Source organism: Sebastes fasciatus, chromosome 13, assembly GCF_043250625.1.
Source record: "Sebastes fasciatus isolate fSebFas1 chromosome 13, fSebFas1.pri, whole genome shotgun sequence".
Classification (NCBI taxonomy): Eukaryota; Metazoa; Chordata; class Actinopteri; order Perciformes; family Sebastidae; genus Sebastes; species Sebastes fasciatus.
Window position 1 is genome coordinate 5,063,992 of NC_133807.1, and position 15,386 is coordinate 5,079,377.

The 15,386-nt window shown below is 41.9% G+C and overlaps 1 protein-coding gene across 3 annotated transcripts in view; it reads right to left on the reverse strand.

Annotated features, from left to right (window-relative positions):
• Positions 1-1,175: 1,175 nt before the first annotated feature.
• The window catches only part of LOC141780000 (syntaxin-binding protein 4), a 94,313-nt gene continuing 80,102 nt past the window's right edge, over positions 1,176-15,386 (reverse strand). For all 3 annotated transcript variants that reach the window (XM_074655042.1, XM_074655041.1, XM_074655043.1), the window contains 9 exons: positions 12,457-12,553; positions 11,974-12,101; positions 11,791-11,883; positions 10,377-10,442; positions 10,062-10,259; positions 6,204-6,320; positions 4,325-4,374; positions 4,045-4,175; positions 1,176-2,315 (listed from right to left, as the gene is read on the reverse strand). In XM_074655042.1, coding sequence (XP_074511143.1) covers positions 2,254-2,315; positions 4,045-4,175; positions 4,325-4,374; positions 6,204-6,320; positions 10,062-10,259; positions 10,377-10,442; positions 11,791-11,883; positions 11,974-12,101; positions 12,457-12,553 — 942 coding nt within the window. In that variant the 3' untranslated portion in view covers positions 1,176-2,253. The remainder of the gene's footprint in view (positions 2,316-4,044; positions 4,176-4,324; positions 4,375-6,203; positions 6,321-10,061; positions 10,260-10,376; positions 10,443-11,790; positions 11,884-11,973; positions 12,102-12,456; positions 12,554-15,386) is intronic.

The following is a 15,386-nucleotide window of genomic DNA, read 5'->3' on the forward strand; positions in this document are numbered from 1 at the left end:
GTCCAGCTCAGCTCAGCACGGAGACAGTGGAGGGTGCAGATGGTGTTGATGGGACGGTTTCCAAATCTAAAAATCCCCCCAAAAACTGCTCATTTTACAGTTTATCACAACACACATCACAACCTGTTGCTGGTTGCTATTAGAAGAGTAAAACAGCTGAATCCAGAGTTATTCTCCTTCCCCCGTTCTTGGGATCGAGCCCCAGACCGAGGGCTTAAAGGAAACGCTAGAGTTCTTGCTCTATAGAGAGTCGAAGTCCCGCCCCTTCCGGTGGACCACCATGGAACCCTTTCTTCAGAAAAAATATGAACGGTAGTCAACGGAGAGAGATATATTTTTGATCCCGTTTGAATTGCGCCATGAATCATACACATGTTAATATCATTTTTCAAGTCAAGAAAGTCTTGACATGAATCATTACACCCCTAATACTATACTATTCTTTTCATGGACATTTTCGACATACTATACTTTGAGTTTTTTCGACATACTATTAGATGATTTTTTTTCAACATACTATACTTTGATTTTTTTTGACATGTTTTTTTTCCGACATACTATACTTTTAGTTTTTTCGACATACTATGAGATGACTTTTTTTTCGACATACTATACTTTGAGTTTTTTCGCCATGCTATAAGGTGATTTTTTCGATATTTTATAAAGACCTTTTTTCATGAAAATTTTCGACATACTGGATTTTTTTCATGACATTTTTCAACATGACTTTTTTTCGACATACCATACTATGACTTTTTTTCATGAAAGTTTTCAACAAATTATACTATGACTTTTTTTTCGACATTCTATACTATGATTTTTTTCATGAAAATCTTCGACATACTATACTATGTGTAGTCTGATGTCATTGAGATTTCTGTAGATTAAAGTGAAATCATGTTTCCTTTCTGCACCACAACCTTGTGTGAATACCTTCTGTGCTTCCTTTAGTAGCACGTCTGTTTGATACAAACACCGGCAGTGTCTGCAGTAAAGTCTAGTAGGTAGTATGTGAGAGGCTTTAGTTCCTTCTGTGGGGAAACTGTAGGCTGTTAGACAGCTCATGTTTCATATCTCAGATCAGTTTATAAACTCAGGTAAACATGGTTTTAGTACTGTCAGTAGTGGAAATGAAATGTCAGGAAACTGGAATAAACACAACATCAAATCCAGTCAGCAGTTAGTCCTTTAATATAAAACAGTAACAGAAAGATATGAGGCCACACCAAAGATGAAATCTTGTTAAAGTACAGGACATGTCAGTATTTTTAAAAGCTGTCCGTATAAATCAAATGAATGTTCCACATGTAGCCTATGACCGATGTCTGCCTAGACTCCGTGACTACGAAACACAGGTTTACACAGCAGGAGCTATACAGCAACATTAAAGCCACTCCTGGATGCAGGAGACACGTCAACATGAACCATGCAGTATGAAGCCACACGAGTCCAGTACCTCTGAATACTTCATTCTTTGCCTTCCGTTAATGAATAAGGGCACGAGGAGAGTTATCGAGATGGACAAAAGGGACACTGTTGGGTTTTTTTTTTTTCTACTCTTTTGCTCAACAGTTCATAACCCCTGTGGCAGACGGAGGCAGATGGCAGCGAGTTATTATGACACAGAGGAAGACTGAGACAGACCAGCGCTGGATTGTCCTTTCCAAGCTAACAAGTCCTCTTATACATGCAATCCATGGAGTGAGTCTGTGTGTGTGTGTGTGTGTGTGTATGTAGGTGGGGTGGTGGTTAGGGGGGTTAGAAAAGAGGTCAGGGAGGAGTATTAACAAGGTTCACAGCAGCATGTGTGTGTTGTGGACTTGGTCATGCAGTTCCTCCAACACCACCTGCTGTCAGAGTAACACAAAAGAGAATTCCAGCGGACCTTTTTATTTGGCAGAGCACTTCTCATAGAGACTTCTGTACACGTATTATCGGCGAATGATGAGAGTCCGGCTGGGTCACGGCTGAGCGCGACACGCCACCCCCCGCTGCTGAACCCTCCGTAAAGACTGTCGAATGTTTCAAAAGAAGACACTAATTAGACGTGTGCGAGCAAAGCTTTGGCATTAAAACACCGGCTGTGTTGTGTTCTATCTGTCACTGTCGACTGAGGATTTGAATTTATTGAAGTGATGTCATTATTTTGAGAAGGTGGCGTCCGGTCTGTTGACTACGGTGTAGTCCATCTAGGGGTGGAGGGGTTTCAGCCTGCCCAGGTCCTCCTCTCAAAGTCCTCTGGCTCTTTGCTGTTCAGATATGATGAGAGTCCACAGCATCTGGGACTGATGCTGCCTCCAACGCGCTCACTGACGCTGCAGGTCGATCACAGGTGGACAGGAAAAGACTTTCAGTAATGCTAACAATCATCATCATCATCATGTAACTCTGCATCACATTAAAACAAGAGACAGTCTGATGTTCCATGAACTGATGTAGCAGCACCGGACAACATCTTAACCCCGTTCACTCAGGTATGTTGATGATGGTGACGTATGCTCATCTATTGGGCTAAAAAGCTGTTACAGCATGCACCTTCTAATATCGGGCACATCACCTACATGCCATTTTGTCTGGAAAGTAGATCTATCAGTGTATCAACACTGACAGTTTCTCTAACCAGCTAATCAGAACAAATCCTTCACTTTCGCTTTCACAAAATAGCAAAATTCAATCCACAGACTGCCATGGAATTAGTGGAGCTTTCTTAGAGGAGAATTTTAAAAATTGTAACATAGAAATTCAAAATCAAATCAAATCAGTAATAGACAAATTGTCAGCATGTTGCTTGTTCCATCTGTCACTTTGATATTATGGGATGTAATGAACAATATAACCTGTAGCAGACCTTTTTCTTTCGTGTTAGACCCGTGGTTCCTAAACTGACAGACACAGACCTGTGTAACTGATAACCTGTGTAACAATATTAATTGCTGGACGATGTCATCGATAACGTTATCAATGACATCGGTGCTTTTCCTGCTCTGACAAGTCAAAGTTTCTGCTGTGGAAAAAGGTCGGATTCATTTGGAAACAATATATATGAACGAGTGCTCTGATGCTGCAATGCTATCGTGCAATCAGGTTAGCTAGATTAAAGGTCCCATATCATGCCTATTTTCAGGTTCATACTTGTATTTTGTGTTTTTTTTTGTTGTTTACATGCTGTAATGTTTAAAAAAAAAAAATATTTTCCTCATACTGTCTGCTTGAATATGCCTGTATTTACCCTCTACTTGAAGCGCTCCGTTTTAGCTAATTTCAACAGAATTGCAACGGAATTCCGTTGCTAGGCAACAGTTTGGGTCCATATTTACTTCCTGTCAGCTGATGTCATTCACATCCACTGCAATTGGAAATAAACTGGGACCCATTTAGAATGTTTACGTTTAAAACTGTGAAATGGTCTAAATATCGTACATTTGTGACATCACAAAATTATGTAAATCCTGACGGCTTTTTTCAAACACACAGTTTCTGAATACGGGCTGTGTTTATTTCTCTTTGGATTGAGGATTTCGATACTTTCACAGTATTAGTAAAGCACTTAAACCTGCTTTATAATATAAAAGACATGAACACCTCACTTTTTACAATATGGGACCTTTAACATTTATTCGGCTTCCAAAGTGGAGCATGACAGAAAAAGTTGAGCTACACCGTACCGCCTCAGAATAATTATATAGAATTATATATAAACTAGAATTACCGCCCTGCGTTTTGTATGCCTCTGTGTCAGTTCACATCCACACCTGTCCAAAATGTCATCACTTCATCATTTTATACTGTTAGCGACATTTGTGTGAAATTGTCATAATTAGCATATGAATTCTTGAGGCCAAAAAATGTGTTTTGTGAAGTTACGGTGACCTTTGACCTTCGACCACCAAATTCGAATGAGTTCAGCGTGGAGGCATAATAAAATTAGCCAAACGATAAATTGATTACCAAATTTGGTTTCAGAATGAATCTCTTATTTTAATGGATTCATCTACTAATTATCTCAGCTCCAGTGTTGTTTGTCCTGAGTACTCCGGTCTGTACCTTTGTCATCAGCAGTGGGGCTGCAGACTCCCGCCACCAGCTCTTTGGCCTCCACAGCCAGTTGGAAGGCGGAATCAGGAAGTGGTGACGGTGTGTCGGGGCTGTCGGTGGCTGGAGATGACCTGTTGCTCCTGATATACACAACACACACACACACACACACACACACACACACACACACACACACACACACACACACACACAGGAAGAGTGCTTACTGCAGGGCTCCTCACTAATAAATGGGATGTTGAGCAGTAGATGTTCAGAGTCGGTCTCTTACCCGCCTTCTCCTCCAAACAGGCTGGGTGTTGTCAGCACTTTGTGGACGTTCTGAGGACAGAGATAATAATGTGAGAGCTGTGTATTGTTTTCTTTAATAACACTGAACACCGGTACGGACGTCAGCTCTTCATGTGACACCAAAACAAGGAACTCAAGGTCACAAAGAGAGAGAAGGTGGTGAAGTGAGAGCTGAAGGGGGGCTCTGATTTTAAAGCCTGAATGAGAGGCAGACTGGGACTCCTGTAGACCTGACCTGGAGACCCGTCAAGGGTGCTGGGCCTCATGTAAGACCTACTTATACGAAAAGATTGCTCCTTAAGTGGCACATATGAGGGATTTAACACAGCTTGTTGCATTCCAATTTTCTCCTACTTAGAATTTTCTCTTAAGCATGAACTTAGTGGTCGAGGCCTGTCCTGTACAGATATATATATATATATATATACACACACATGTACACTCCTTGACTTAAAGCTGCAGTGGGAAGAAATGGAGCGAATATGATTAAAAAAAGTTATTTTTAGAAAACGGTCACTATATCCTGACTGTAGTGCATAAGACAGGTAATCGAAAAAAAAAAATCATTTGCCTCTGTGTCCTCTGGTGCTTCTAACGGCATCTGCAAGATTTCACAGACCGGAGGAAAACAAGCAGTCAGAGCTGATCTGGAGTCTGCCGTCCAGCTGCCATCTATGAGAGCCGGCTGTCAATCACTCGCGAACTCCGACCAAATGGTCAAACTAGGCAGCACTGATCAAATATAAATCAATATTCAGTTACTGTAATGCCTATTTCTCGCCTCAAATCTTTTCAGAAACATCTTGTAGTGTACTGTTTAGCTGTAAAATGAGAAAGTTGAGGAAATACCAAGCACTGCCCACCAGCCGGAGCACAGCCAATAGAAATGCTCTCTCTCTGAAATGACCTGTGATTGGTCAAAGCCTCCCGTCACAAGCTAGATTTTCTAAAGTCTGAAAACAGAGCCATGAGGAGGTGCAGAAGTCTAGTTTTCTCTCAGAACACTTGAATTACAATATGCTGAAAGGTTATTATGGAGTTTTTGCCCAATGATGCCAAAAATATACTCCCTACTGCCACTTTAATGTTAAATTAATATTGTGTTCACCGTGTCAGTTTGATTTGCATCATGACATTTACTGTGAGGTTTGAAAACTAATTGTTTTTCTTGGTTGATTTTATTGACATGATAAGGCAGCATTTCTGTAGTTGAAAGGAAAATGATCCGTCTGTCTAGCTCCTAGTGTATTGATGAATATTTCATTTCACATTCACTGACAGAGACGTGTCACCTGACAAAAACCATTCACTGAGGCCACAGTGAATGAGTTCACTCATGCTTAGCTTAGCAGCTCCTGCATAACAGCAGCTTTATGAATAGCTCTAACAGCAGAGGAACACTCCTAGTGGTGAGGTAAGATCCTTTGTGTGTACGGCCCCTGGTCTTCATTTTGTTCTAAATGCTCTTTCATGAACAATTTCATGTCTCAATGTCACAATCTTCAGCCGGATTACCTGTAATACCCACATTTATGACTCACGGACTAATCCCTCCTTCCTCAAAGGAAAGCAGTGGACTAATAGAGAAGGGGTCGGGGAGGTGAGACAAGTCCAGCTGTCTGTCACTGTTGCAGGGAGCTGCAGTGTGTCTCTCAGCCACTGGGGGACAGACTGGCTCCATAACAGTTTAGGGGACAGCAGATCATGGTCTTTTTGATTGGCTCAGACTGCATGAAGCGTCCCAGTCTGCATCGCTTAAGAGATGTGACAGAACACATGCTGATTGTCATGGAGTCAGCTCCCATCTATTGACAGTCGAGGTAATTCATTACTTTTATCAAACTCTAGGAATCACGTACCTGTGCAAAGCCCAGCAGTTTCTTGTTGGAGATCTCCAGGTGTTTCCTGCTCAGCTCCGACTTCCTCAGCTGGCAGTCGATATTGGTCAGCCTCTTGTTCATCTCCAGCACGTCCTCCTGATGAACACACATCAACAAACACTGTAGCAGCAGCAGCTTACACTTGATCTGGAGGGACTTCAGTATACTCTGTTCACCTGAAAAAAATATGTATCTCCAAATATCAACTTTTCACTTTTCAAGACAAACCGCCCCGTTTACAGCCTCTGTGATGTTTTCAGACGATCCAAGGAGATTTTAAATGGTTTATTTTCCTTAAGGAAACACTTAATCCTTTAGTTAAAGGTTAAATTGATAACATTTTTATGTAGATAAAACTTTTTTTTTTTAAATAATACATCCACAGAGTTTTAAGAAAGTTGCTGATTAAAAGTATGGCTGTGAATTAATCATTTAAAAAATGTTGACGGGTCCAAAATGAAGGTTTTGTTTATCTCTGACGTTCGGTTCAAGGCAGCAACAATATGCTTTAAAACATGTAATATAATAATTTAGTAAATATCCATATATCCCTTTCCCCAAGTTTCTTTCATGACGTTGAATAGTACTTCTGCAAAAAACTGCACTCTTCTGCGTGGATGTTTGGTCGAGATGAGACTGAACGTTCACTGAGTTAATTTGACATATGCAGGCATCACTTTTTGAAATTGAAATGAATCAATAAATGTGTATTTTTTTTCTTCTTTTGCAACCTCATTAGTCAGGGTTCCATCCAAATGTAGCGGGCATTTGAAGTGAATTTACAGAATCGAAAAAGAAAATACGATTCAATGCAAGTTTTCATCCACTACTGTTGATGTGAATATCAGGAGTTGGTTCATGAAGATAAACGCAGATGTGTGTGCGGGAGCTGCTGGCCGTCCGCGGTGAGAAAGAAAAAGCAGTAAATGACGGGATGAGAGACAACGTAGTGTAACGTTATACAGACATAACAAGGCTGCTGAATGAGAGAGGCATCCGCCGATACGTTACACGGAAACACACCGTGTTAATGATAAGCCGACCACCTCACGGTACCGCCAGCTGTGAGCTGTGATCTGTTTTTAAAGTCATGAACCTTGGTGGAGCTCTGCGCTCTCCGAGTGCCATTCTAGTTTACTCTGTTTCCATTGTACTGTGTCACATTACGTTTTTATTGATACCCACTTTTTTTCCACTTCAGCCAGATTGGAGCTTCCACTCAGGATTTTTTACGCACAAATATTGATATAAAGCGCAAATACGCACTTCTTGTCCTCTACATAAATGCAACTACATAACAGCAAATTTAAATCTTGCCTTTATCAAAGGCAGGTCCGCAAAGACGAGCAAGGAGGGAACAAAGAGAAACAATGAAGTGGTTCTGTATTTAAACTCATCTAACCATGTGACCACGTGACCGTGTACTCAACAGCTGTCACATTTGTTTTGGCCCTCGGAGGAGAACGGCGAAGAGGTTTTTCAAACGCTCGCTGTCCTCGTTTCTGTTATTCTCTCATCATCTTTGTGACTGGATGCTGCTTTGCCTCCAAGCTGATTCCTGCGAGGCTGCGTGCCAGTGTACAGCCAGAGGATTTACCACCTGAGATGAAAAAGCCACAGGTAGTGAGGCAGTAAGCCTGAGAGCCAGAGGAAAATAAACATAAAGCCTTCTTTACATCAAAGCAGGCTGCTGCTGCTGCTGCTGCTGGTGAAAACAGAGGCAGAGGCTCTGTGGCTCAGTCAGTTTGATGTGTTTCACAGTGATGGTGCTGCAGGGCCTCCAGCTCGTGACAGAGGATGGCGGGAGGACAGAAGAAAGGAAAAGCTTGGCTCAATGCTTTTTAAATCCCACACGATATCATCTGCAGAGAGAGGGTTCATGTCTGCACGGGCGATTGTTGGCTCTGCGTTTGAGTCCATACTAGCTGGAGAGGCTGCAGGTGATACAGGTGCTATGAACTTAAAGGGTAAAGGGGGTTATTGGTTGTACGTTAAGCGGCTGTACCGTTTCACAACGTGCAACTTAGACGTCGTTGCTACGGTGACTACAGAGATCACAGCTCTTGTTGTTCCTATGTGGTATCATAGGAACAACGAGAGCTGTGATTGGTCAGCTTCTGTTTCCTCTTACAACTTTCTGATATTAGCGGAGGTCGTCGAGAGTGAAGACAACATGAAGGAAGTGACACACATCTACAGTACACTGCAAATTCCCTGCTCACAACAAAGAACAAACAGGATCATTTGCTGGATTATAATAGTTTCATTCCATACAGTGTGACCACATCCTCGAGAAAAAAATCCACCCAACAAGTTAACAGTTCACTAACTCCGTCTCTTCCTGCTTTCTCAAGCTGCTATTCCAAAAGCTACAGACGAGCCCAACTTCTGAAAATGAACAATAAGTCCAAACAGCAGTGTCACTTCCTTTTGACCTAGGACACAACCGCCAACCCACCTACTTAATTTGCATATTGAGATTTGATCAAAATGTGAATAAGAATATTTCCCAGTATCCGGTGTAAATGTAAAGGCCTGTAATCAGAGGTCATGATCCAGATCCAGATGCAGGTTAATATCAGATGGAAATGGTCACTAGACCACTTAAATCCAGCAGCAGAAGACATACCCACATCTTGAGTAAAAGTAGTAATAAAAAGTCCTGTATAATTTCACCTAAATGGTAAATGGACTGTATTTATATAGCGCTTTACAACATAAGCCAACATTCACCCATTCACACACACATTCAAACACTGGTGGCAGAGGCTGTCATGCAAGGAGCCAACCTGCTCATCTGGAGCGAGAAACATTCACACGTTCACTGATGGCATTGCCTTCAGGAGCAATTTGGGGCTCGGTATCTACATTTTACAAGATTACATTGGGCACGATCACGATAACGTTGGAATGTTTCTCTCATTTTTACTGAATAGAGCCTGAACGCATCCTAATATAAATTCTCATCCTGCCGATTTCAACACGGATTTGTTGTTTGAAATGTAGTATTGCCAGGAAAAAATGTGTCCATAGTGAGTTCACTGTGTCCCAAACACATTTCCTATCGTCGACGGGTTGCCGTTAGTCTCGAGCCCTGATGGTACCTGTGGTAGAAAAACGAGTCCTGTCACGTTTTCAGAATTTTGGCATCGACTTGGTACCGAAGTATTGGTTCTCGTGACATCTCTAGACCGTAGGGATCGAACCATCGACCTCCTGATTAGGGAACCACCGCTCTACCTCCTGAGCCACAGCCACCTTACTTAACATAATACTTTAAGCTACTATGAGAACTTTTATTTTGTGTTGATTTTGGTGGTTCTTGTGGACAAAAGTGGTAGTGTTTCCGAGCACTACTGTCAGATTTGACAGTCTGCCTTGTGCAGTCCTGGTTCTGGTTCTCCCGGGCCTCCCCCCCGTGAGCTCAGACTGCAGGTCAAAGACGGAAGTGAAGCTGGATCTGGGTCTGAGACTGTTTCATAACCAGTTAAAGGTTCCTCACAGTAACTTTAAGTAAAAGTATCATCAGCAAAATATACTTGAAGTATGAAACATAACTAAGAAGTTTAATGCACTTATTCAGAGTGTTATATTATTATTATTGATGTGCTAACATGTAATCAGTGTTTTAATGGTGCAGCTGGTTAATGTAAAGTCAATATCAACTACTTTATATATTGTTGGGTATGTATTTTATTTCGCTTTGTGTGTTAATTCCAAATCTAGGAAGTAACTAAAAGTAAAAGTAAAAAGGACATAATTTCCTACTGAAATATACTATAAGAGTCGAAGTGGGAAATAATGTTAAACAGCACTAGTTAAATACTTGAGACTCACCTTGCTGGACTCCCCTCCTCGTGCTTGCCTCTTGCTGGTCAGCTGGTTCTTCAGGTCTCTGATCTCAGCCTCCAGCAGCTGGATGACCTCCTCGTAGTCCTGCTCGGCGCTGCTGGCCTGCCGCCCGCCCGCCTCGGCCTCCGCCACCTGCAGACGACTCTTCAGACGGGTGTTCTCCTCCACGGTCAAACCTGCTTTCTGGGAAGGACAACAGAATGTTCGTTAGGTAAACATATATTCATATGTGGCTACGCGTTGGAATTGGCGATAAGTGAGCCATGCAGCGTGTCTCTACGGTCCTGCCTCGTCTCTCACCTCTGAGGTCTTCTGCAGCTCGTCCTCCAGGCTTTTCTTGCTGTGCTCCATGTCCTTCAGCATCACCTGCCAAGAGAGGCAGCAGATGAAGCCCAGGAGCTTTTATACAGCTGTAATCAGGTCAGAGGGTCCGAGCCTTCTGTGGCCCGGAGAGTAACACACAAAACAATTCCTTCTGCCCTCATTCATGTCCTTTCATTTGGTTACAATATGACAAGTTGTTTTCCAACTGAGCTTTGGCCTGTTGGCTTAGTGCCACCTTACGCTTCTCTCCCAGAGTCTCAGTCTTTGACCTGACACACACTAAAGTTGTAATCCTTAATAGTTTCATTCAACGTTGTATTTTTAAGGTAATTTAATCTGTAATTACTTCACTACTGAGGAGTTTTCATTCATTACATCTCCAAAAATGAACTACCATTATGAAAAGAATGTGAAGAAGTAACAGTTTTGACATTATGCCAAATATGTCAAAGTATTGTGCAGAGATATTGACTGCCAACTAGCACATCCTGTCTTGTAATACCACTTGCTCCAAGAGAGGCGATAGTGAGTCACTGTAGTGTCCAGTCCAACATGAGAGGACAAAGAAGTGAGAGGGCAATAATACATCCGTAGTCTGTGTGTGTTTTGATAGTTTGTTTATTGGATAAAATCCAAAGTGACTCATACCCTCGCCTTGCCCTTCCCCCCCGCCGGGAGGCTGCTTCACCGGGAGTAGAGCAGCTCGAATTCAGCCAGCGCAAACCCCAGCACCGGGGGGTCTGATCCCGGACCACCCCGACACTCCGTCGGTTCAGCAAACTTTATGTTGCTGTCGTTACACCGGTTAGACCCACCATGTCTGGGGTTTGTTCTAGCTGAATTCCAGTTGCTAACGTAAACTATAGGCTGACGCCACATGTGAAGATTAAAAGATAGCAGCGTTATTTTGACCGTCTCTCAGAGTTTCAGCAGTTTGGTTGAATCTTGTGTATTCTTGCCCTGCTTTTACTAGTTGGTATTTTTTAAATAACTGCTGCACCTCCTCATGGCTCTGTTTTCAGGCCTTAAAAAAATCTACTTTGACCAATCACAGGTCATTTCAGAGAGAGAGAGCGTTCCTATTGGCTGTGCTCCAACTGGTGGGCGGTGCTTGGTATTTCTTCAACTTTATCTCAACATGGCTGCCGGGTCACAAACTTTCTCATTTTACAGCTAAACAGTACACTACAAGATGTTTCTGAAAACATTTGAGGAGAGAAATAGGCATTAACGTAACAGAATATTGATTCATATTTGATCAGCGCTGCCTAGTTTGACCGTTTGGTTGGAGTTCACGAGTGATTGACTCGTGACTCTCATAGATGGCAGCTGAATGGCAGACTCCTGAATGGCTACGATGCACCAAGATTAAAAATGAAGTGTTGTTCACCTTGAGCTGCTTCATCTGGGTTTGCAGCTGCTTCACCTCTGTCTGAAACTGCTCCATCTCCTCACTGCTGTAGCTGCATTCTGATTCATATGTCTGCACACACACACACACACACACAGGATTAGTTAGTATTGACAACATGGCTATTGCTGGCTTGTGAGGGGCCGTGAGGAGGGTGCTTACGGGGGAGTGGAAGGCAGACGTGTCCATCAAACTAGCTGCTTCGTGATAGGAAAACATGAAGGGACCCGCCCCTAAACCCAGCTCCTCCAGGCTCTCCTGAAAAACGTTCCGGGTGGCCTCCACGAAGTCTGAGAGAGGACAGACAAACACAGACAAAAATCCCATTGATGACACCAAATAATACATCTCTTTTTTTCCCTGCAACGTTCTAAAACAGTTTTGTCTAAACATCAAATATCATTACATAACATTTGTAAAGGAGAGTTACAGGTACGGAGCAGAGAAATGTCTGCCTGGCTACAAACGGACACGGAGCTGCTTCATGATTACGCAATGTGACACCACACCGAGGGACACAGCCAGTAAAGGGTCATGCAGCCGTCACACGGAGCCTGTGATTTGACAGGATCTCAACACAGATATTTCACCTTGTTGTTGACACAACTGGAAGTGTGTGTGTGTTTTTGTGTGTGTGTGTTTCACCTCCGTAGGCCACGGTGCCTTGTGGGTCTGTGGTCAGATTCTGTCTCAACTTCTTCCTCTTCTCTTCTGTGACATCCAACCCGAGGAAGGACAAAGCCTGCGAGACAGAGACAGAGAGATGAACAGATAGAAATACTTTTTTACCGCGGTGCCATTGCAACATCAAATAAGAAGAATAACTACGTGCTGTCAACTTACTGTGGCACTCTGCAGATTGTGTTGAGTTTATGTTATTTTAAAAATTACAAATCTTTTAACCTCTTAAGCCCTATAGGATGCTGGAAGGTGTGGTTCGCTTAGACAGACATACCCAAAATAAATCAAGAATAGCTTCACAACTACCAGGTCTACATGCATGATCTTGGTCTCTATGGATAGGTAAGACCTCAGAGAATTCATCCCCAGTGTCAGTAACATTGTGACTGTTACTATGCCTGAGTAAATAGTGATGAACCAAAGGAAACATTTAAATTTTGATCCTCGCCTAAAATGTTTTCTAGCTCAGACAGTGGATAACACCGTTATAGCAATGATGCCATGCACAGAGATGCCACTGAATTCATTCAGCAACTCTTCGACTACAACTGCACCAAAGCAGATATAAATAACACAAAGCACATAGATTCTACAAAGGTTTTTGTGAGCATAGGACCAGGCGGACTCTCCATTTGGCCATTTGGATACCATGTTTTCTACCTCTTAAAGGGAATCCGGCTCTAAAATACTACTGATGTCAACTACAGCAGGCTATTTGCACACAGTGGAGCCTTCGGCCATGACATTTACTCTGTGCATTATCACATTCTACCATTGTGCACAGTATAAAATCAATAAAAACAACTAAATTGTATAATTTTGACTCCAAATGGAGTAGTTTTATTATAATAATGAAATATAATCAAGTAAAACTTAGATAATAACAAATAAGATCAATAACTGTGTAAATAAGATAACAAGAAAGAATCCAAAGTCAAGTATGTACAATCAATATAAAAACGGTGAAAAATATTTTATTGTTAAAAATACAATTTCTTGTGCGTTTTATTTAGTAACTAAAATTTTGAAATCATTTTCAAACAAACATTGTTTGGACAAAATACACTTGGAGTGTTGTTTTAGGCGTGTTAAGGCCTCGTCTTTTAGAAACAATGACCACCACAGCATTTTATGAAGTTTTTAAAGGCAGTGTTTTAACACAAAGCTCAGCCGGTACCGGGTTCGTCGGGTAAAAGAGGTTAAATATTCTTAAAATCTTGGTCACTAGTTATTTTTTCATCAGTGTGGAGTACGACACACTCTTGTGTATCATGTTAGGTCAATGTATTCATGTACTTTAGCTCCTCTAACAATATCTCTGAAAAAAATCAAACCTAGACGATATGATTAGAAAAGTAGAACAGTGTAACTGGTTCCAACAGAATCAGATCCTATGAACCACGTGTGTGCCATACGGTGAGTAAATTGCGTTTTTATATATTGTTGTATAGTTTTGAATGAAGCGTTTCATTTTGCAAAAAATCTGAGGTGTTCTATGTTTTGTCAAAATGAGCCCCGTTTTCACAATCGTGCTTAAGCAATCCTACAAAGCTGTAATGAGCAAGCATTGTATTGTAGTCGGCTCAACCTTTTATTGTTCTTTTCTCCTTCTCTTCTTCTTTCATTGGCTTTTTGTCCTTTGTAACATTTGCTCACCGTTTACAGTAAATCTGAAAGCTGAATATGATCCATAATCCATCTCACGCTCTCTCTTTACCAAAGGAGCTAACAGATCAAGAGAGAATTGTGCCCGTACTCAACATCTAAACTCTCTCTGTCTCTCTAATCCCATTAATGAACTGGTAGATTAGGACCGAACGACGGCCGAGCTTTATGTACATAAACCGAATGACGGTAAGGAAAGTGTGTACAGAGGGCAGAGACAGAAAGCGAGAGGAGGAGGCAGAGGAGAACAGAACAGAGAGCATCAGCAGAGAGATATGAAGCTGGAGGACGGGGCTGAGAGGGGGAGCAGTGAGAGAGAATGTGCTGAGAGGGTAAAAATAATGTAGCTACAGATGAAGAGCACGAGTGTGATAAAGCCAAGCAGAGAGAGACTGCGAGACAAGAGATCAATAATTGGATGAAGAGAGAGCTCGGGGGTGAAAAAGTTCCAAGCTAGTTAATCAGAAGAAAGAGAAGAATCCTGTAAATTTGCTTCATGGCGCTTCTTTAAAACCCCAAATGAACGAGTGTAGAAACATACTGATACCGGTCACGAGGGCTCTCTGAATGTTTTGATGAATGTGGATCAAATCTGTCCTTCACTGTCACCCCGACTGAACACCAATGCTCTCCACCACCATCATCCAGAAAACTAAATGAGGGACTAATAAAGGCGCATTACTAACACACTCTATGTTGGGCTGCGGTCGAATAGTCCTTTTTCTCTTAGGAAGGTTCTCAGTAGCAGCCTTGATGAGAGCTGTTTGAATTCTCTAAATGTTAAGGAAAGGAGCTTCAGTGCTTCCTTTATTATCTCCTTTAGCATAGGAAACACCGGACCATCTTTTACCAAAGGAAAAAACAGAGAATAACATCCCACAATTCCTTGTGGCCGCAGCGTTTAAAGCGACGCACCATCCGGCCGTTCCTGATTACAAACGATATGCTTATCTTGCATATTATTTTCATTATTATTTATCTGTTCAAAATGTACGTTAAAGGGAGATTTGTCAAATATGTAATACTCTGATCAAATATGCTTGCTTTATGCAACTGTATGTACATATACTGGGATTCAATAAACAACACAAAACAATGACAAATATTGTCCAGAAACCCTCACAGGTACTGCATTTAGCATATAAAAATATGCTCAAATCATAACATGGCAAACTGCAGCCCAACAGGCAACAACAGCTGTCAGTGTGTCAGTGTGCTGACGTAAGTTT